Source organism: Bos grunniens, chromosome 9 (assembly GCF_055505025.1).
Source record: "Bos grunniens cultivar Pamir isolate PY7600 chromosome 9, Bosgru_T2T1.0, whole genome shotgun sequence".
NCBI classification, from domain to species: domain Eukaryota; kingdom Metazoa; phylum Chordata; class Mammalia; order Artiodactyla; family Bovidae; genus Bos; species Bos grunniens.
Window position 1 is genome coordinate 12,478,805 of NC_141173.1, and position 22,928 is coordinate 12,501,732.

The 22,928-nt window shown below is 37.3% G+C and overlaps 1 protein-coding gene across 46 annotated transcripts in view; it reads left to right on the top strand.

The window, feature by feature from the left end:
• The window catches only part of RIMS1 (regulating synaptic membrane exocytosis 1), a 607,640-nt gene that overhangs the window by 490,968 nt on the left and 93,744 nt on the right, over positions 1 to 22,928 (top strand). For 31 of the 46 annotated variants that reach the window (XR_015132287.1, XM_086316267.1, XM_086316269.1 and 28 more), the window contains 2 exons: positions 3,879 to 3,991; positions 9,762 to 9,928. The exons of the other annotated variants lie outside the window; for them this stretch is intronic. Coding sequence is in view for 29 of the 31 variants with exons in the window: in XM_086316267.1 (XP_086172393.1) it covers positions 3,879 to 3,991; positions 9,762 to 9,928 (280 nt within the window). In the remaining 2 variants the exon portion in view is untranslated. Of the gene's footprint in view, positions 1 to 3,878; positions 3,992 to 9,761; positions 9,929 to 22,928 lie in introns of those variants that run through there. 46 annotated transcript variants of the gene reach the window in all.

Genomic DNA, 22,928 nt, shown 5'->3' on the forward strand with positions numbered 1-22,928 from the left:
TGATGATTTGTTAGTTTCCAATGCTACCAGTATTCAGAGTGCTCCCAAAATGTAAATTTAATGCTAGGATTTATGGAAGAATTAGAAAATATTTTATTTCATATTTTAATTTTGCTATTAGCATTAACATTGTTAATATAAAAAATTTAATAATGAATAATCATTCTTTTCAAAGTAAGATATTTGAGCTGTCTGGGCTGTGGTTAATTTTACTTTTAACTGCTTACTCAAGAGTTAATCACATTCCAAGGATTTATTTCTAATCATTACCAAGTATATTATTCTCTCTATAAATCATGTACATTAATAATCATGTATTCTTTATCAATTTGTGATAAATGTTCTATTTTAGCTGATAAATTTTCTTCATATTTAGATTGACACATCAATAATCCAGAATTGATGTCATTTCATTCCATAACGTACAGTTGAAAAATAAAATGTACAATACACAAAATATGTAGAAAAGCTAACACACACACAGAAGTCGCTCAGTCGTGTCTGACTCTTTGCGACCCCATGGATTGTAGCCCACCAGGCTCCTCAGTCCATGGGATTTTCCAGGCATGAATACTGGAGTGGGTTGCCGTTTCCTTCTCCAGAAAAGCTAAAGAACTGCCCAATTCACACTGAAGCCTCTTCATTGATGTTTACGAAAAGCAATTTTACTGCAACATGACGACTTGTATCAAGAATTATTTTAGAATACACACTAATGTGCACACCATCCGGAAATAAAGAGAAATACTCTTTAAAAATGTGAATTACATGTAATTACCTGACTTTTTTATATAGGTGAACAATAAGCTGTTTGCATTTCACTTCTGATCTTGGAATCCGAGAGCAAGCACAGAGGACATAGAAACGACATTACTGCTGATGAGTCAAGGGTGTCCAGTCATGATTTTGAAAAGAAAACTATTTGGAGATTTTCTTTCTTTGACAGCTTAGAGGATGTCAACTTTAACTTCTTTAGGAATAAAGATAGTATATTAATCACTTAATCACTTTTGGGAGGTCAGAGTGAAGTCATTGAACCATTGTAGGACTCAGTTTGTTGTTGGTATTTTTTAAAGTCGTTAAAAATCCTGCCGCTGCTGCTGCAGTTCGCCTTTGGTATCCGCCGTGGCCCTGTCCTGCCTCTGAAAGCAGAAGGGCCGACATCCCTTGCCACCAGCAGGTCCTCCTGAGAGCGATACAACACAGACACAGCCTCCTCTGGTGCGCGGGAGGCGGGGGATAAGACTGCATTTAATAAAGGGAAAGAAAAAGAAATGAGAGTAAGAAAGAAAGGAAATCTCATTTCTTTTTGTAAACTTTAGAAAAGCCTTCAGAATTGCTAGTCTGGATGGAGTTGCCTTTAGAAAAGAATAAAAACGAAATATAGCTGGAGATAAACTGCTGCTGCTAAGTCACTTCAGTCGTGTCCGACTCTGTGCGACCCCATAGACGGCAGCCCACTAGGCTCCCCTGTCCCTGGGATTCTCCAGGCAAGAACACTGGAGTGGGTTGCCATTTCCTTCTCCAATGCAGTGAAAAGTGAAAGTGAAGTCGCTCAGTCGTGTATGACTCTTAGCGACCCCATGGACTGCAGCCTACCAGGCTCCTCCGTCCATGGGATTTTCCAGGCAAGAGTACTGGAGTGGGGTGCCATCACCTTCTCCGTGGAGATATGTAGCTGATGACAAACCAGCCTGTCTGTAGGGTCTTCCAGGTGTATTAGATGGAAAGCCATCCTTCATTCTTAAGGATGAAAAACCTGGTCTTCTCTAAGGGACAACTGTAACCTGCGTGTACTTTGCTAATCACACATCACCTTCAATCTGAAGCATCTTCCTTAATTTTTCCATGACTTCTTGGCCACCCTGCTGTGTGTTTCTCAGGCCCACCCCAGGAATTCTGTGTCTCTTATTTAAAGAGATGAGGTGCTTTCCTGGCAAGGTTAAGTCACCAGAACTATTTCAGACTGCTTTAGGCTGTAGCTCTTGGGAAATAATCTTTTCAATGCTCCCCACCAAGAATTACATGATGCCAAATGTGAAGGTCACAAAGCTATAGGCTAACCAATGTCAAAAATTTATTAAAATGTCTGTCATTGCTGAGAATATTAAGCTGACATCATTTAAATCTGCTTTTATTACAAGTCGAGATTACTTGGATTTGTTTTAAGCGTTAATTGTACAGTACAGCTGCTTACAGTTCATCTGTCTTCCTCAAAGCCCAAAGCAGATGACCTAGGCGTTATCCACATCACAGGCAGATGGCAGGCAGCAGACTCCTGTACATTTTCTCACTGGGTATATGGCTTTCTATAAGTACAGCTCACATTTTCAATAATTTTAATTCTCTTGCATAGCAGTTTGCTTTGTAATACTTACTATGACTCCTTACATATTGTCAAGTAAGTAACACATTTAGAAACTGCTCTTCCCAAGGTCTTTATTGAGCCACACTTTAATCACAATAGTATCATTTACAACCATGAGTCAAAGCAAGTGTTGTGACTGCTTCATTCACGTAACTGTGTCATTAGGGGTTGATATCATCTGTCTAATACACTGACTTTAAGCAAAGCAAAACATCTAATAACTTGGTGTGAAAAGACAATTAAAACATTTACCATACATTTCACACCATGTACTTATCTCATGGGCTATTAGTCTGTACTTGGACACACAGCAAAAGCTACATATTTACTGAATTTCCATGAGTGTCAGTGTCTTTTATCAAGGATCACAGGCCATGTTTAATCACTGCAGTGGAAAAGATTTGTTAGCAAGTGTCTTTATAAACTCCTGGTTAGATAGGAAATTGACAACCAGGTCAATTAAATGTATCAGTATTCCCATTCTCCTTTAAATCACAAAACCTCTTGGCAGAAACCCCAGTACATTCGTTACAAAACAATGGGTTTTGCTCAGATATATGTGTATGTAAGCAACTTAATAATAAACTCTAGCACTTGTTGCAGAGATTGGCAAAAGATAAGTTATAAAGCATAAACATAGTCCTCATACAACACAGGTACATGTACACAACTGTACTCTTATTTTTTCATTTGTAAGAATGTAAAAATTAAAGACAGGGTCTTTAAGCTCCTTGTGATAGATTCTGAGTTAAAATAGCTCGTACTTTACTGAAGGCAGTACTTCACATCTATACAGTCACACCTGCTACACTACTTAGACGCTTAATAAAGGCTTAACTGGAGTACACTCTTTTATTTACAATTTAAATTAAAAACCTAAAGTTCTATATCACATCTTCAAGAAGTATGAATTTCGTTTTTGTGGTCAGACAGAGCTTTCAGAAATAGAAAATAAATCTTGTCCTTTAGCAAGTCCAGTTTTTAAGATTGGCAAATATTCATGAAAAACGGTTGGTAGAAATGAAGGATTTAATAAGAATGCCTCAGAAAAGCAGATGCTCTTCTGTTAGAAGAGATTTTTGGAGCCTGCTTCAGCTGACAGTGTTACCTGGTGTGCATGTGTCTCAGTAAACACGTGGAGCTTTGTGTGATGTGTTCGCTTTATATGTACAAGCAACCAGTTCATTCAATAGGGAGCATATTTTCACAATCAGACTCAATTTTACATAATCACTTATGAAGAATTGATATTATTTCATCTCCGATAAACTCACAGGGTCCTTAGCTTTTGTTACTAACCTTTGTGTCCCCCATCCTGTGTGATTTGAGTCACATTCTTTGTTAGAGCCCCAGTTGCTAGCATTTGATCTTCTGCCTTTTGTTTGTTAATCATGTCATTTTGAGATTTTACTTGAAATCATTATCAAAAGCATTGCAGTCTTAATTAAACCATTCGGTTCCCCAGAGGTGCTTCGGTGTTTTAACGGATTGCCGTTGTGTGTTTTTGCAGCAAGCTTAGTAGTGGAGGAGCGAACGAGACAGATGAAAATGAAAGTGCATCGATTTAAGCAGACAACAGGGTCTGGTTCTAGTCAAGAACTTGATCGCGAGCAATATTCCAAGGTAAAACCAGTAACTGACCAATAGTTTCCCTGGTAACAAAAAAAAAAGTACAGTGTGGGTAGCAGGTAGGACCAGTGAGCCCTTAAGTTACAGGAGAGAAATTATGCTTCAGATGATGGCCTTGCATCATGGCTTCTCTGCTCTTAACATGGGCGCAAGATAGAAGTTTAGCAATGTATCATTTATGAATTTGGATTAAATGTTTTCTAGAAAAAAGAAAATGCTTGATGTTACAGTCATTTAATGATTGTCAGTAGTCAAATTCACATCAGTAAGGTAAATGAAGCCATTTTATCTCTTGAATTTCATTCAACACTCTATTTTAAATATTAAGATGTAGATTTATAGTCATATACTATTTGTGGTTGATAATTCCTATGGAGATTTCACAGTGAGTGAAAATTGTGTGATGTGAGATTTCTTATCAATCTGTCTTTAGTAAGAAAACTGATTTAAACTCTTAGAAACTGAAATCCACATAATTTTAAGAGATAATAAAAACTTATATTTCAAAACTATTTTGTAAGGATGCATTGAGGAGTTTATAAACTGCTAAATAGTATCTGAATTTTGATTAAAATATGATTTTTAATTAAAATAAGTTTTATGCGTCATTAAGCAATTTTGAATATATTATCTGATTTATTTTTAAAATATTTTTTAAAAGACTACAAAAGCTACAGGATGTGCTAAGTTGTTTCAGTCATGTCCAACTCTTTGCAACCCTGTGGACTGCAGTCCACCAGGCTCCTCTGTCCATGGGATTCTCCAGGCAAGAATACTGACTGGAGTGGGTTGCCACGCCCTCCTTCAGGGGATCTTCCTGACCCAGGAATCGAACTCAACTCTTATGTCTCCTGCATTGGCAAGTGAGCTCTTTACCACTAGTGCCACCAGAGAAGCACACTACAGGATACCCTGTGTTATAATTTGGTATCTAGAGCCCTTTTACAAGTAATGACCTTTTAGAAATTCAAATTAAGTAAAAACTATACTAAATTAATGTTGTTAGCTTGTTGTATGAACCTAGTAAAACCTACTCATTTTTAAATAGTGAGGTTGTTCATTATGTAGCCAGATATTCAGAAACTAATACAAAAATATACAAGCAGTAACAAAATCAGATTTGTTACCAGCCCACCATACAGGCATGTGTGTTGGACATCATCTTATCATTTTATGACTTTATGTCTTAGTTTAACTGCAGAAAGATCCAGCTGGACAAAGCTCAAGGTCACTGTAATCTGGTGGAGCCCAACTCCCTAGGAGTCTGAAACAATATTTTAAAAAGCAAAATTAGTAAGGCAAAAAAAAAAAGAGAGAGAGAGAGAAATATTAGTAAGCAGAATATCTTGATGTTGCCCAAAGTTGCTGATTCCTTCTCCACATGTTTTTTCCTCCAGTTTGTACTTTATGATATTATCACTTAATCAGCTATTTGTCTGTCTTTATGGATATCATCATCATTTTTGTTTTCCTTTACACAAATGCGGTAAGCATTATAAAACAGGTTAAGTTAGAATTTCTTCCTTCACTGTGGCATGTGCTTATTTGGGAAGGATCTTTAAACTAGAAAAGCTTAATCAAAGATGGAAATGCTTTCTTAATTTCTTAGCATCATGTCAAAGGATGAGGTCAGATTGAACCACAGAGAGAGGTAGAGCCAGTACAGAAAACAAGAAAGATTCTAATAAAGAATCAGCATAAAATCCTGAAAGCCTTTCTGAACTGAGTCTCTAGTCATTCATCAGGTGATCAAAAAACTCTAAGATGAAGTGCCCTAGCCTCTAAACCACCCTAAACCACCACTACCACTTGTTTTCGTAATGAATCAAAAGTAGGTGTATCCTGATTGAGAGATTCCAGAATCTGAAAATACCTAAAAATGACCCTCTCTAGTCCAGCTGTCTCATTTACCAGATTTATGAAAACTGAGGCTCTCTCTGAAGAAGGGAGGTACTTTCTCTTCATTAGCAGACTTCCTGTTTGGTGGTCAGCCCTCCATTCTCTAGCTGGAACTTAGATGCCCTTTGTTCTTCCTATGACACCAATGAAATGTATACATGACTCCAGCCTGATTCAGAGGCTCTCCTATGGCTTTTAATTTGTATATAGTTGAATTATTATATTCTAACATTCCTTTCTTGTTTGCATAGGCATCCTTTTCCTTTTTCTCTTTCAATGTATTTGAATATTAAAAAACCCTTTACTTTTAAATATGTTACAGTTGCTTTCACTGCATATATTGATACTATATATTACATAAATAAAATGATTATAAATTATACTGGTAAGTGTGAGATCAAAGATATGGTATCTTTAAAAACATGAGACTATAATACAGGAAAAATATTTAGGGTAAAATAACAAATAATTGGCTTATATTAAATTTTATGGGTTAAGTAAAAGGTAAATACTCTGCATGATTCTAATATGCCTAATGCTTACAATGAATTTTTAAAATAATGTCCAGTAGTAATTTCTGTTAATCCTCTCTTCTTTTTTCTTTCTTAAATTTACCCTTTTACCCCAACCTTTTAACAATTTACAAAGATCTATTTGTATTTGTATAGCTGAGAACCAATAATTTCATAAATTTAATGTACACTAAATTTTGAACTTTATTCCCTGATTGATTTATTTTTAGTCATTCAGCACTTTGCTAAAGCAAAGCACCTTAATTGAAATTCTGGCAAATTAGAAATTGATTAACTGTTTTCAAATATTTATAATGAAACACCAACAGAATTCGATTTTCTTCAGCACAAAGAATTACCAGACAGATGTAGTATAATTCCTAAGATGTTTCAAGCCTGACACCTCCTTAAAGTATTAAATGAACCTAACTCCATCCTGAGTAAGGAATTAGCAGTAACTTGGTTTCTGAGAAAATACAAAACTACATCACTGTCCCTGAAATGTGACACTGTGCTACATTTTCATTGATATTAGAGCCGCATGCCCTGGCGATGGAGTGAATTTCATCAATGGGTAGCGAATTTTCATATAGGTCTCACATTTGAAAGAGCACTTCTGTTTCTGTAACTTAGAAACAGCAAGAGTTGACGTGATAGGTTTTGTAGGAGCTTCTGAATGTTAATTATAAGTTATGAAAACGGCAGCCCTATTATCAGGGCTTCCTTCACATCAAGGACTAATTTCCCTACTATATGATCAATATGAATTTCTCCTGAGGATGCTACATTTCTCAAAATACATTTAATGTATTTCCATTAAAATATTTAATTGTTAAATAGGAGTTTTAAAGAATCATGCTTGATGAAAAGTCAAAGTTATTAAACTTTTAACAGATTTTGAAAATAAATAGATACAGTAGTATAAAGTGAGTGTAAAGTCTTTCCTTCAAATTACACATGTGAAGAAAACTGTGACGTGTCAGAATGACAAATTATTCTTTACCCCAATATAAAAAAAAAATGTTAACATGACAGTCTTTCAAACTTTTTTGTTTTGTTTCTTGACAGGAGTAGCAGAAGTCTATATACAAAAGGAGAAGAACAGATAATTTATAGGAAAGGAGAAAATCTTTAGTTGGAGAAATAATTCCATGCATATTCCATTACCCTTGGTTTATAGTCCTCAGTGGTTGTTATTGGCATTTGCCAAATAAGGGGAGACTTTGTTCTAGGGGTCAACACCATGCCAGAATATTTCCTACAGCTATTAATTTTCATTGTATTAGAAACAAATTAGTTCATATTCTCTCAAGTACAAGCTATCATTTCAATTTTTGGAAATATTACAGGAATGACATATTTACATTGCAAAATAGTTTTAGAGACAAGTGATATTGGAATTATGTTTTTACCCCAGCAACAGTATTAAATTCAGCTTCCACCACGTGAGCATGTTATGTTTTTACATCTATGTAAATAAAAACCAGTTCTGATTGAAATGAATCCTGCCAGTTAGTGTCAGGCTACCAGATATGACAATTTGATGATAAAAATTACCATGCTACTTTAAATACATTATCATAACTCATGTTAACTTTAGGTCACATACAAAGTTGTGTAAATAGCTCATTTCTGAACATATTAACATATATGCATTTTCTTTTGGATTACTATTTAGCATATGGCTTTCAAAAATAAATCATGCAATCATGAAAAAATTATCTGAAAATAGAATTTATAGACATTCTATAAATTTGGAGTTGTGAAATTTTTTGCCCAACACATACATGTGAGAGATGGAAAATTAAAGCTAACATTTAAATACCTTCACCCTGAACTGCTGTCATATGAAGAATTATTAAATAAACATGGTCCTTTTTCTAGAACTTTTAAAGTAAGTATTATTGTCCTATAATTGTATATATAGAACCACAATTAAGCATCATTTTACATAGTATTCTTTAGCAAGACAATTGTTTATGCAAAATGTTTAACTAGTTAGGATTATTTTAGATTTGTTAAAACTCACATAATATGGAGCATAGAGGAAGGGTGAGTTTTTCTACAAGTTTAACAAACATTTGATGTTTTCACACCTGAGCACATAAATGCAGAATTAAATTGCTTGATAAGAAACATAAATAGCTGGTGTTGGTCGTGTGTCCCTTTAGTCATATGTTCTTTTATTTTATGTAAGAAGTTATCTTACCTTCCAGTACCTAACAATAGAAAATCAATTATGTATTTGTTATTTCAAAATTGTAGATACTTATATAACCTTACTATTTATTATGATTTAAACACACATAAAAATATAGACTGTATAAAGCTACTCACAGTGTGATTCGTTGCAGTAAGACAGTAAAGCAGAAATAGAAAAAAAATACTTTTGACATCTTCACCAATTTTAACTTTTACCTAATGATTTCTACAACTTTAGATAACAAATACTTAAGACAGATACAAAGACACATTGAGGGGCTTCGCTGGTGGTTCAGTGGCTAACCCTGTGCGCTCCCAATGCAGAGGGCCCAGATTTAATCCCTGGTTGGGCACCTAGATCCCACGTGCCACATAAGACCTGCCTGCACAACTAAATTAATTAATTAATTTAAAAATAAAGACATTTAAATATGAGATGTAGCATATACTGAAATTTTAATAGGAATCCTTTTTTTTTTTTAACTTTCAACACTTAGTTAATAGTTTAATCTGAAAATGAGTAATTAAACCGTAATAGAGAGAAAGTCAAAGTTCTGTCTTTGCCTCCATCACCTCACTTGAATTTGGCATAATCCCTTTGCTTTCTTATCAACTCTTTTTTGTTTTTTTTGAGAGTTATATTTTTTGGTAAAATGTGAAAGAATGTGACATCTTAAAATGGGGAGAGTGTGTAGGGTAAATTAAATATCAGTTTTAGAATGCCTCAAGAAGCACAGACAAAAGGAAGTAGTCTCTTTCATGAGTAGAGTAGAAGGTGAGTAGAATTTGTAGGCTGTGATGAAAATCAAGAAAAGAGAAATTGACGTACTGGAGAAGAGGAATAATGCAATTTTGAGGTAGTAAGTAGGTGCGAGTCATTTATGTAGTAAATTTTCCACCCAAGCATTGACACTTCTGATTATTTTGTCAGTCGGTCCTCATAGAGCACTTCTTACCGTTCAGAGGACGCGGGATGGTTCTGTTGGAAACCATACATCATGCTAGCGTTGGGTCACTTTAGATTTCACACCTAGTTTTATAAAAGTGCACTTTTGCTTGATGCGGGCAGAGTAGCCGCTAACCTCACCGTGTTATCTCTGCTTCCCCCCACCCGGTAACGGAGCTCACACGCTCTTGTTTTCACTCCTTAGTATAACGCACACACAGATCAGTACAGAAGCTGCGACAACGTCTCCACCAGATCCTCAGACAGCGACGTCAGCGACGCGTCTGCCGTGTCCCGAACCAGCAGTGCCTCCCGCCTCAGCAGCACCAGCTTCCTGTCCGAGCAGTCTGAGCGGCCTCGGGGCAGGATCAGGTGAGTGGCCACCACTCGTGCCAACCAGGTAGAAGTGCACCTAGCCTCCTGCTTATTCTCGCTCAGAGTTTAGGTAGAGGAGCCAGAGCGTTTCACTGAAATGACCAGAACTAGGGTGGCTTCAGCCTTGGTTCACTGTTGTGTAATATTGCCCAGATTCTGTGGTCCTTCCTATCAGGTGGGGCTTGTAACCTCAGAGCAATCTCTAAAATTCCTTATAATATCATTAAATCCATAAAGCATTCTTTAGTCCTGTGTTGGGAAGCCTCTCTGTAAAGGGCCCGGTAGTAAACACTTAAGGCTCTGCTGGACAGCCTCTGTTGCGATGATTTATAATGTCATTGTACAGAAACTGCAAACGAGTGAGCACAGTCATAGTCCAATAAAGTTTTATTTACAGAAGGACAGAGAGCAGGCTACATTTTCCCGTAGGCTATAATTTACTGAGCTCGTCTTCAGTCCCCAAGCAGTTGGTACACCTTCAGGTGGGGGTGATTGCAAAATACACATACCTCTTTTTTACATTATGGGACTTGTAAGAGATTTGCATGTAGTTTGTTTAAATCACCAGCAATTATCTTGGTTCTCACGAGGTAAATAACCCTGCTAAAGGGGAAAAGACCTCAGGAATCTGGTCCTGTCTTCAGTAAAACAGACTCAGTATGGACAAGGCATATTTTGTATTTGCTCTTAACTAGTTCCCAGAAGTAGAAGTTTGACTGAAGGCAGTTTTGGGTTGTTGAGAGGCCCATAAAATGTAAATGTTCAAAACAGGAGCAGTTATCTTCCTAACACTCTGAAAGCTGGTATGATGGCACGTTTGAGTGATGATCCTGGAGTGTTCTGTCTTCCTGGATTTCTCTGCACCTTGCTCACCTGTTGATGTAATTTGAGAGCAGTTATCTTACTGTTAATTGACAGTGTCTCACTGAGAATCTACAAGAGAAGTTCTGATCAGTCAAGATATTAGTGGAACGTTTTATCTTTATTTTGAATATTCTCTGCCTCTGGTCCTAACAGAGTATTAAGTTCTCTAAAAGTGAAGAAAGAATTAGAAGAGCTAAAAAATATATCTATTGAGCTGCTAGGTTAGAGGGTGTAAAAATGATTCTAATTGATCCCCTTGTATTGAAATATTATTAAGATACTGTGTTTAAGATACTGAACCTATTCAGTTTAGCAAGAATATTGATAAATAGGGATTAAACAAAAACTTTTCACTTTTAATCACTAGAAACAATTTATATTCATGATAGACTCTAGTGGCCTGAGTCTTATGGTATAAAGTATAACTAATTAATAGAATTCACATCACAAACCAACTCTGAGAATGCTATGTGGGTCCACTGTCATTCTCTTGAAATTTCAGGAGAATAAAGTCTTCAAAAATTTATCTTCAGAAAAGATTTGGCAGCATGGCTTTTAAGGAAGAAAGCAAAGAACAGAAATTTTAGGCAGCTCAAGAGCAAGGTACTATGATTTTGTACAAAGCGTGAGAAGGAATTACATAATAGTGATTAGAGCCAAGGTTACTTCGTGGGAAAATGATAGTTTATCAGATCAGTTCAGTTCAGTCTCAGTTGTGTCTGATCCTTTGCAACCCCATGGACTGCAGCATGCCAGCTTCCCTGTCCATCACCAACTCCTGGAGCTTACTCAAACTCATGTCCATCACGTCGGTGATGCCATCCAACCATCTCATCCTCTGTCATCCCCTCCTCTTCCTGCCTTCAATGTTTCCCAGCATCAGGGTCTTTTCCAATGAGTCGGTTCTGTGCATCAGGTGGCCGAAGTATTGGAGTTTCAGCTTCAGCATCAGTCCTTCCAATGATAACACTCACTATATTATACCATGATACAAAGTAGAAGATAGATGATGTTTTGCCTCCTTGATTCATATGATTTCTATTTATTGAAGTTGGTGAAGACAGAGATTAGACCTGGAAACAGTACAAGTGAATTTCTTAGTGACAAATCTGTTTTCTCTGGGCATTTCCCTGTTTTCAGCTCCTCTTTCTTTTCTCTGTAGCTTGGAGCATGTTTGAGTTATTTTTATATAAGTGGATTATGTAAAGGCAGGAAGTTAAACTAATGGCTAAACAAGTTTCCCCTGAAGCTAAGGTGAAGAAGTATTTTCCTGTGGCCCGATGCTCAAGGTCATAATTGGTAGATGTTTGATTTCTTAGAACACTTAGGAATAAAGAGGGTAGGATGAGATACGGAGGGGCATGACTTTCTTTTGACATTTAAAACCTAGTTATCTTTTGATATATGTTCTTCCCAAGGAATATCCATAGGTGCACAAATGCACATGTTAACACACATGCGTGCACACACACACACACACACACACACACACAGTTCAGTTACTTTGCATCCACCATTAGCCTTGTGGTAAATACTTGAGAGTTAGACTGTGAAGAAGGCTGAGTGCCGAAGAATTGATGCTTTTGAACTGTGGTGTTGGAGAAGACTCCTGAGGGTCCTTTGGACTGCAAGGAGATCCAACCAGTCCATTCTGAAGGAGATCAGCCCTGGGATTTCTTTGGAAGGAATGATGCTAAAGCTGAAACTCCAGTACTTTGGCCACCTCATGCGAAGAGTTGACTCATTGGAAAAGACTCTGATGCTGGGAGGGATTGGGGGCAGGAGGAGAAGGGGATGACAGAGGATGAGATGGCTGGATGGCATCACTGACTCGATGGACATGAGTCTGGGTGAACTCTGGGAGTTGGTGATGGACAGGGAGGCCTGGCGTGCTGCGATTCATGGGGTCGCAAAGAGTTGGACACGACTGAGTGACTGAACTGAACTGAACGGAAAAACTTGAGAGGAGGGTTTGTAATGGAGAAACAAAGAACAAAATGATATCAAATGGTTGCAGGCTCTTCAAACTTAAATATTCCTAGTGCTTATAACACTGTGAATATTTATTTTTCTCAATATAATACTGTTTTGCATTTCTTTATTTTTAGTAACTACCTTCATAGGTTTTAAAATTCTATGTATTCAAGCTCATATATAAAGTATCTGATCAATATGATAATAGATATATTTACATTTCATAATAGGTACCAGCAAACCTTTGAGATCCAATCAAGCATAAAGACTTTATTATTTCCCAAGACTTCATGATAGTATAATATCTATGCCACACACTTAAAACCTATTTTTTATGTTCTGGTTCCCTATACTGAGCAACTGATCTGATCTGATCTGATCTGATCCCTATACAAGAGGTCAGATCTTTGACAATGTGGGCAGGAAGCTGAGATGGTTAAGATAAAACCAGGACTCAAACCCTAGCCTTTTCTTTCCACACTGAACACAAACTTTCCCCCACACTTAGTAAATTTAAAGATTAAAATATGTGCTATATTTATTTTAAAAAATCAGCATATAAACCCACTCACTTCAAACCCATGTTGTTCAGGGATCACATATAAGTATCTTTGCTTTTATCTTCCTATGAAGATATAACATGGAATGCTTGGCTCTACGTTGCCTGGGATGGGTTTTATACTGAAAGTCATTAAAAGCATTAGGAGACACTGCAGCATCCCCTGAAGACAGTGTTCAGTATCTAAAAGTCCACCAAGTGTCCAGTACACCCCTGAAGGACCCAGAGAGAGAGAAACCACTGACTTCACCTTGTCCAGATCATATAGAACCATAGTATGCAGGCAATTAAATACCATATATGGTTCTGATTCCATCTATTCAAGTATGTGATGAACCAAAAAAATGTCAAGATAGGCACCTCTGAGATGAGCAGTGGGCTGCACAGAGTGCTACATAGGCCAGCATCTCCCAAACACTGCTTGCTACACTTGCCTGTTGGTGATTCACAGGACAAAGTACAGTTCTTGAGGTTTTGAGTTCTACCTTGTAATAGCTTATCTCTGCTTACTCCAGCATATACCAAGTTTACTTCATTCTAGAAGACCTATTTCCCAAGGACATCAATTAATGTGTTACATAGTTTTCAAGTGAAGTTTGAGAAATTGCATTTTAGATAGCCAGCATCCTACTGCCTAAGAGATAATAGGCAGTAAAGAGAGCTTCAAAAACCCTGTTTGGGGAAAAAATGAAATTAACCCCTTACAGAATGTGTATAGGTTGAAGAATACAAATATATTTAGATGATCAATCTCTTAAAGATCATTTTCAGAATATTAGGAATTCACAGACCATATATTGAATCTTTTGTGTTTGACATAATGATTAGGCAAAAGGTACTTGACCACTGGGGGTGGCACCAGCTAAACCACATGTTTCTGTGTAAACTGAAATAAGGATGTCTCTCCCCCTAGGTGCATTGTAAATGCTTCATTCAAAATAAACCAAAACATACTTAATGTTTTCAAAGGTTATGTAAACAGGGAACTACAGTAGAAAAGCATATACTATACTGTTTATATTAATTAACCTTTTGTAGATAGAATGAATTTAAAGTTCTTCCAAAAAAAATGTTATCATGGATTCAAAGTACTTAAAACTTAAGTAATTTTTAGGATGATTCTTTCAGGACAAAATCAACAGAGTAATCCAAAGTGCATGCGTGCTAAGTTGCTTCAGTTGTGTCTGACTCTTTGCAACCCTAGAGACTGTGACCCACCAGACTCCTCTGCCTATGGGATTCTCCAGGCAAGAATATGGGAGTGGGTTGCTGTGCCCTTCTCCAGGGGATCTTCTCAACCCAGGGCTCAAACCCATGTCTCTTCTGTCTCCTGCGCTGGCAGGCAATTTCTTTACCACTAGTTCCACCTGGGAAACCCAGTTCAAAATAATAAGCATCAATAAAGATGTGAGGTCCCTTGTTTTTCAGATTTGTTCTGCATGTGACATATAATTTTCATTTAGTATTAGCTTAAATAGTTCTCGAAGAACATTTTCCCTTCCAACCATAAAGAATGTAGAGTGTATTAGTAGAGGGAGCATGACAAGTGAAAGTCGTTTAGTCATGTCCAACTCTTTGTGACCCCATGGACTGTATGTAGCCTGCCAGGTTCCTCTGTCCATTAAATTCTGCAGGCCAGAATACTGGAATGGGTAGCCATTCCCTTCTCCAGGGGATCTTCCTAACCCAGGGATCAAACCCAGGTCTCCCACGTTGCGGGAAGCCCTGCAATTGATAATAAGAAATGCACATGTTCTGGAAGTCAGAAAGAGTATGTTAAGTTTCTAAGTTTTATTTATTTTTTTTTATTTTTTGCATCAAAGAAAATGTTCATCGCAAAAAGAGGCTGAATTTTTATGATATAACTCTGAATTTTTTTCATCTTCATCATATATCAATTTTTTTTCCAGGCAGACAAATTTCAGATGTTTTATGTAAGATCAAACTACAAAACCAAATATAAGCATAATCCTATAAAATCCTTTAATTGTACTCAGATGATACATAATTTTAGTTCTGTCAAAATCAACAGTTTCCCAGCGACCTTCACATATAAACTTTTGTCAGCATTGACAAAGGTTTGCCTAGATCTACAAGGTTGCCTTTCTATATCAAGGTGAATTTTGATAAACAAACTTGCTGAGCATATTTGATGCAAATAGTTTTTGGTCTTTTTATCATCTCTTTTTAGAAGAATATTTTCAAAAGCAGTTCTTTTCTACAATCATAGTTTGAAAGATATGAGAGCTTTTTAAGCGAAGCTTTCTCCTATAGACAAATAGTAATTTCAGAGCAGGAAATTTACTAAAATCTGGCAGTTGATGTCAGTAGGCATAATAATAAGTAGGCGCATACTTAAGGAAATATGCTTATTGAGGGATTTTAAAACATTGTAGGTTAAATTATTCGATATTTTAAAATGTGATAGAGAATGAGTGCGTAGTTTACTGTCTCCTGGAAAATCAATCTTGATATTGCAGTTATGCTTGAAAAATATTACAGAAAATTTCAAATGCCCTTAATTTCATGGTAGTTCTTCAGCTCCACAAGGGAATACAAGATACCATTTAAAAATAATCTTTGGAAATTTTGTGATGGCATTTGAAAAATACGTAACTTCAAAATTATTTGCTGTATCTATAGCTCAGAATAACAAATGAAACTTTCATTTTTATATACTTCTTATTATGCCTACTGACACTGAATATAGTCAAGAGGACCACGAGGGAATTTTAAAGCTGTCCACACAATTTTGCATGCCCTCCTGTTCTCCTATGGAAAAACAAAGTCAACTGAGATCTGCAGAAGTACTAAAAAGAAAGGAAAATAACATGGACATTTGGTGATGGGGAGAAACTAACTGGAACACAGTGAGAGATGCTGGATATTGAATCAATATCTGAGGAAGGAAATATATTTTGGCATTCTTCTTTCATGGAATTTCTTCATTTTAATTGTCTAAGACTGATGAGTGGACTATTATTATTTCCTATGACCAGATGGAAGCAGTAGAGAGATGGGAAGACTGTGCCACGTGCCCTTTAAAAACTCTCTGCCTTTATGGTGAAATTACTAAATGATACTGTTAGTATACCATATGACTGAAGGGGCCATGCAACTGAGTTGCTAAATTGTGCCATGTCCAGCACATAAACACAATTCTTTTGACCTGTGAATGTAAGTAACAGACAGTCCTTAGAGTAGCGAATTTGAGCTCTTGGGGCAAGTGAGTAGATTTTCCTGGTGAGAGTCTTCCTTGCAAACCTTTAGTACTACTGCAGGGGTCTGGTTCCATTCCTGGCTGGGGAACTAAGATTCTGCAAGCTGTGCAGTCAAAAAAAAAAAAATATAAAGGACTGCAGTTTGAAGGGAAGCAGCAGCAGTCTGATATGAACAGCTCCATTCTGTGTGTTTTTACTCATGTGTTCTGTCAGTTCCTTATAGGTTTACTGAGATGTTTTGTTGAAATCTGGGAAAGTTAGCAGAGTATTAGATAAATGCTTCCTACTTAATAGGCAATAAAAATGGTCAGTTATAATAAAGTTTTCAAATTTTGATGGAAACCCAGAATACCTCATAAAGATGGGAGTTACTTGTCAAAGTGATCATTTGTAATTAGATCTCAGACAGGACTTCTGTCTCTTAGGGAAAAATAGCTACACTGCATATGGAGTTTTAAAGTATGCTGTAACATTTTGTTATTTGTAGAAATCGAATTCCCTGTAAGGATTAAATCAGATAATTTTTAACATTTCAAATATTTTAAAGAGCATGCTCAATGGACATCATAGATACTGTTAATTAGAAACTTTTCTTTAATGAGAAAAATAAGACTGTGTTTGGAAGAATGTATTAGAAGATTTATTTCATTTATTATTTTATTTGAGGTGAAAAAAATCTTTGAAAGTTCAAACCAACAAACTATATTAATAACTTTGCTTGTAAGTACATGCTCATCTATTTATGATACTAAATCATACTTGATTTTATTTAAGAGAGTGTAATTTTCCAATTTAATTAATTATCCTAAAAGAAGTTACACATTTCATTTAATACTGTTGTTAAATGAAATAAAAATGTAATTCTCTCTTCTTATTATTTCCCCACAATACACAAGAAATTAACTTACATACTTCTAACAGCACATCTTCAGTGTAACAAATTATTAGAAAGCTATAGTTTATACATCTTTTAAGTGCAAGGAAAATAACATAGGTTGTGAATCCTATAGTGAATTGACTATATTAAAGCAACTTTCAAATAAAACCAGTTTATTTCCTAGGAATAGTTTTGAAAGAGAAAAAGAATTCAACTTTGGGGTTCAAAACCCCTTTCACTGTGAGGGATATGATTGTAGTTGTGATCTTGGTTTTTGACAGCAGGCATGAGCAGTGCATTTACTCTGGGGCTATGAGTGATGTCCAGAAGTACCACCTTTGGATTCGGGGCAGAGTCAGGTGTAGGAGGCCACTCCTGTTGGTAAGGTGTTGACTAGCTTTGCTTCAATGCTCTGTAATTTCCACAGCACGTGAGGGCTTCCTAAAGGACCACTGATGTGACCCTTTTGTTTGATGTGCGGTCACTACCGCACACACTGGCTATAGGAAGGATGCCCTGTACTCTGTTCGCTCTCAAACAGCAGGGTGACTGTTCTGCTGCTGCTAAGTCGCTTCAGTCGTGTCCGACTTTGTGCGACCCCATAGACGGCAGCCCACCAGGCCCCGCTGTCTCTGGGATTCTCCAGGCAAGAACACTGGAGCGGGTTGCCATTTCCTCCTCCAATGCTGTTCTGAGAGGAACTCAATTTGTTACTGTATTTTTATGCCAAAACATAAAGGGGTATTTCTAATGGGAGTTTTCTAACAGATTCTGAAGTTTCTATTTATCTTACTGTGTTTACATGTTTATATCTGCATGTTGGAGAACTGATTGCTGATTTTAAACCTGGCAGTATTACATAAACAAACAGCTAATAGTTTTTATGGTCTCCATGTATGAAGTCTGGTTGTCAACATTAAATATCTGTTCTTTGGGACAGTCTTCATATTTCCATGGAAATTATCCTATAATTTAAAGTGGATATGAATCCTTTCACTCCAAACCAATGCTTCCCAAACTTCAGTTATTTCACATGTCACGTTTGTAATTTTTCCATGACTGTGTAATACATACATAATTTTTAATGTGTTAAAAATGTGGTGACATGTAAAGTGTGTTTTATGATTATAAGATATTCCAATAGATGGTGTACATGCAATATCACGAGTGCTGTAACAGCCCAGTAGTGTAACTGCTAATAGTCTCTTTTTATAAATAAAATGTGAAGCAACATATTGACTTCACTTGGCAATAAGCAGTAGAGCTAGAATTGAGAGCCAGATGATTTAACCTTTTGTCTTTATGTAGTAAATCTATTTATCTCTAATAATTTTTTTTTTGCTTTAAGTTGATTTTGTCTTACATGAAAAGTTTTAAAACCAGTGTTCAGTCTAACTTTTCACAGCCTCTTACTTTTAACCTATCTGTTAAAGGTTATAAGTTATATATGAGTTATATCTCTTATAACCAGCACAGAGCTGGATTTAGATTTTTTTTTCCTTCTTGCTTGCCAATCTGTATTATTTAATTGGCTACCTAATCCTTTTACATTTATTTTGATTTCTTATGTATTTGGAATTCTTTCTACTATCTTATTTAATATTTTCAGCTGTTATTATTTTTTCTCTTTCCTGATTGGTTATGAATTGAATTGTTTTTATTTCATTCTTCATTGTTATGGAAATTATATTATTTCTTTGATTTTAGTGCCTAATTTTGTGCTTCAAGGATATATATATATTTCATTAAGCAATAAATCTAAAAGTTAATCATTATTTTTGCTGGCCCAGAGGGAAAAAAAATGACTGTAGTACACTTAAGCTCCGTTACCATCCCTCCACCATTTACATATTTTATGTCTAGTGTTTTAATTATATGTTGTTTTCTTTCTTGCACTATTGGATGTGGTTTTTTTAAATGCTTTAGAATGATGCATGTTTTTTCTAGTTTCTCTGTTAACCATTTTTTGGTGCATTGTAGAGCTTCCCTTGGGGGAGCATTCTCTGTCTTCCTGAAATATATACATTATATTACATTTTATTATTTATTTAAGCAAATCTATGGCACCAGTGAAGGTCCCAGAGGGCTTAGACAAAACCCACATTTTTCCTTTTTCTTCAATTGTCTTGACTCGTGCAGGGGTTTCACTTCTAAGTCTCCCCTGACCCTGGACTCAAGTATCAAAATTTCTCATCTGCAAAACCTCTCAAGACATTCATACTTATTTAACAACCTGTTTTTAGGCCCTCTTGGTCTTTGGGCCACAGAATTTCTCTTCCTTTCTTAGGAACTTGGGTTTGTATTTTAAAACGTATTTGTTGTAATTTTCCCATCAGTTCTGGGTATTGGGGAAGGAAAGGATTTTTTCAGAATGTATCATCTACTACTTTGCTAGAAATAGAAGCTCCTATTTAAATGTGCTACTATTTCCTTAAATTTTTTAAAGGTTTACTCAAAAGAATATTGTTTAAAACAAAAGGAACAAATAAATAATTGTAGCAAAAAGCACTGTGGCCCTAAGGACCTTGTCCCAAGGCAAAGGGCAAATGCCAGGGCAGGGAAAAGAGAATTGAATCTTGAACTGGCAGTGAGATCTAAGGCCTAGGAAGACAAAATGCTGGGATGGGGGGAGGAGGGAGCTGAGGACCAGGAGGGACCTGAGGACCAGGAGATAAGGAAAGGGAGGGTGGGAGAGAGAGAGAGGAGAGGGAGGGGGAAGGAGAGAGGGAGAGGGAAGAACAGAGGGAAAGAGGGAGGTCCAGAGGAGAAAGTGCTGAGGAGACATGGAAACCAGGGAGAGAGACATGAGCTGTGGTAAAAGGCAGATTACGGTCCAGATGGAGGAAGAGACTCTGAGGATGTCAGAAGTTAAGGGATGGCGCCTGAGTGAGCCATACGTTGAGGGAGCTGTTGGTCTTCCTGGAATAAAGAGGCCGTTAGAGGTTGCTTTGGACTCAGATGCTGGCCTTTGGTCAGCTGTGGCTGAGGTGACAGGACAGCCCAGCATGTGAAGCTGGGCCTGCTGGACACCTGGGGCCCCTGTATTCACCCGGGGAGCAGGACCAACGCAGGATGCTGAGAAGCAAGCAAGCAAAGCAAATCGACAACAAAATCCTCAACCTCTAACATCCCGTCAGTTCAGTTCAGTTCAGTCAATCAGTTGTGTCCAACTCTTGGCGACCCCATGGACCGCAGCACACTAGGCCTCCCTGTCCATCACCAACTCTGGAGTTTACTCAAAGTCATGTCCAGTGAGTCATTGATGCCATCCAGCCATCTCATCCTCTGGCATCCCCTTCTCCTCCTGCCCTCAATCTTTCCCAGCATCAGGGTCTTTTCAAATGAGTCAGTTCTTCGCATCAGGTGGCCAAAGTATTGGAGTTTCAGCTGCAGCATCAGTCCTTCCAATGAATATTCAGGACTGATTGGACTGGTTGGACCTCCTTGCAGTCCAAGAGACTCTCAAGAGTCTTCTCCAACACCACAGTTCAAAAGCATCAATTCTTCAGCGCTCAGCTTTCTTTATAGTCCAACTCTCACATCTATACATGACCACTGGAGAAGCCATAGCTTTGACTAGACGGGCCTTTGTTGGCAAAGTAATGTCTCTGCTTTTTAATATGCTGTTTAGGTTGGTCATAGCTTTTCTTCCCAGGAGCAAGCATCTTTTAATTTCATGGCTGCAATCACCATCTGCAGTGATTTTGGAGCCCAAGAAAATAAAGTCTGTCACTGTTTCCACTGTTTCCCCATCTATTTGCCATGATATTAACATCCCACAGATTGATATAAAATCATTTCACTACACCTGAGAAGAACAATCACTGCCTCACAGTAACTAGAATTCCATGGACAGTATATTACTGAGGCTTGTAATGATAATACTGGGAGCTACTATTTATTTACAATTGAGCATAATTTTAGGCAAAGGTGATTTGCTGTCATCCTACAAAGTAGACGTTTCTCTTTATTTTAGAAATGAGAAAGTGTGATATATGAGATTTTAAGAACTTGTGCAAGGCCATGAATAGCAAATAATGATACTGTCATTGGAATGTAGGTCTTTCCTTAAAAAAACAAACAAAAAATCTAGGTCCTTATTATCTTAAAGCTTATAGGCTTGTTGTTGTTATTTTTCTTTTTTACTCTGCACACCTACTTTTAAAAACTATTGAAGTTTTTAAAGACATAAATAGGAAAGAAAGTAAATTCAATGCTAACATGACTTCAGTGATAAGACCCGTGAAGCCCAGAGTGAATTTAGAAAGTTCCCCACCCTGCAGCCATAGGGACAGACCAGAAATCTGACAAACTCTGGAGCTTTGCATCTTGAGGTTTCTGTACAATAATCCCTCTTTCCCTCTGAGGTCCCTACACTGCAGTGAGTGAGGCTGAGAAACCCCAGGTGGAAGTGTGTGAGTTTGTACAGGTGTCCACTTGTCTCTGTAGAAAGTGTTAGTCCTCAGTTGCGTCTGACTCTTTGCAACCCCATGGACTGTAGCCCACTAGGCTCCTCTGTCCAAGGGATTTTCCAGGCAAGAATACTGGAGTGGGTTGCCGTTTTCTTCTCCACAGGATCTTCCCAACCCAGGGATCGAATCTGGGTCTTCTGCATTGCAGGCAGATTCTTTACTATCTGAGCCACCAGGGAAGCCTACAGTTGTCTCTGTAGGTTCTAGAAAATACTGAAGTGAGCCTCTTCCCCAAGCCCCTGACTCGCATGAGAGAGCACCGAGTCTTCACCCAAACTGCATTCTGTCCAGAGCAGAGCCAACCGTGGCTTCCCAGCCCTTTGTCAGGGATATCCTTTGTGACTCTGGGTAGAAACCTGGAGACAGCCACCAAGATCCTCGGTCTGAAGTCCAAAGTTAAGGTCTGGAGAAAACTTGCAGGAAATGGGGACAGAAAGCTGATGGGGACTGCAGGTCATCTAGATCTTGTACCTCTATAGTCAGAGTAGACATATATAAAGGGGTGTTAAGTTTGACGACTGAAAATGAGTGTGAGGAGTAGGCCTTCCCCAGATTGAAGAATTTTCTGAGAGTGTGTTTTACTGAACTTAAGGAAGATCACCTTTGTGGGCAGAGTTCTCCACATTGTGTAGCTGCCGCTGACCTCCTGCATCTTGGTTGTTGCTTGCTTTAGAGTGGGACTGGGTTCATGAACCCTCTAGCGTCAGACTCTAGTCAGAGTGGATGGAAATGTGCGCATAAATCCTACCAGGTCATTAGGAAGCCGGGATTCTGAAGGGAACGGAGATCAGCCATTACGGATCAAATCATTGCAGAAAGATTCTATTACTTTCAAAACACTGTCGAATATCATCTCCTTATTCAACTTTTAACTGAATCTGCTCCAAATATTTCTGTGTCTGTGCATAAAATCTTTTTATTTTATTTTATTTTATTTTTAAACTTTACATAATTGTATTAGTTTTGCCAAATATCAAAATGAATCCGCCACAGGTATACATGTGTTCCCCAACTAATACAATTATGTAAA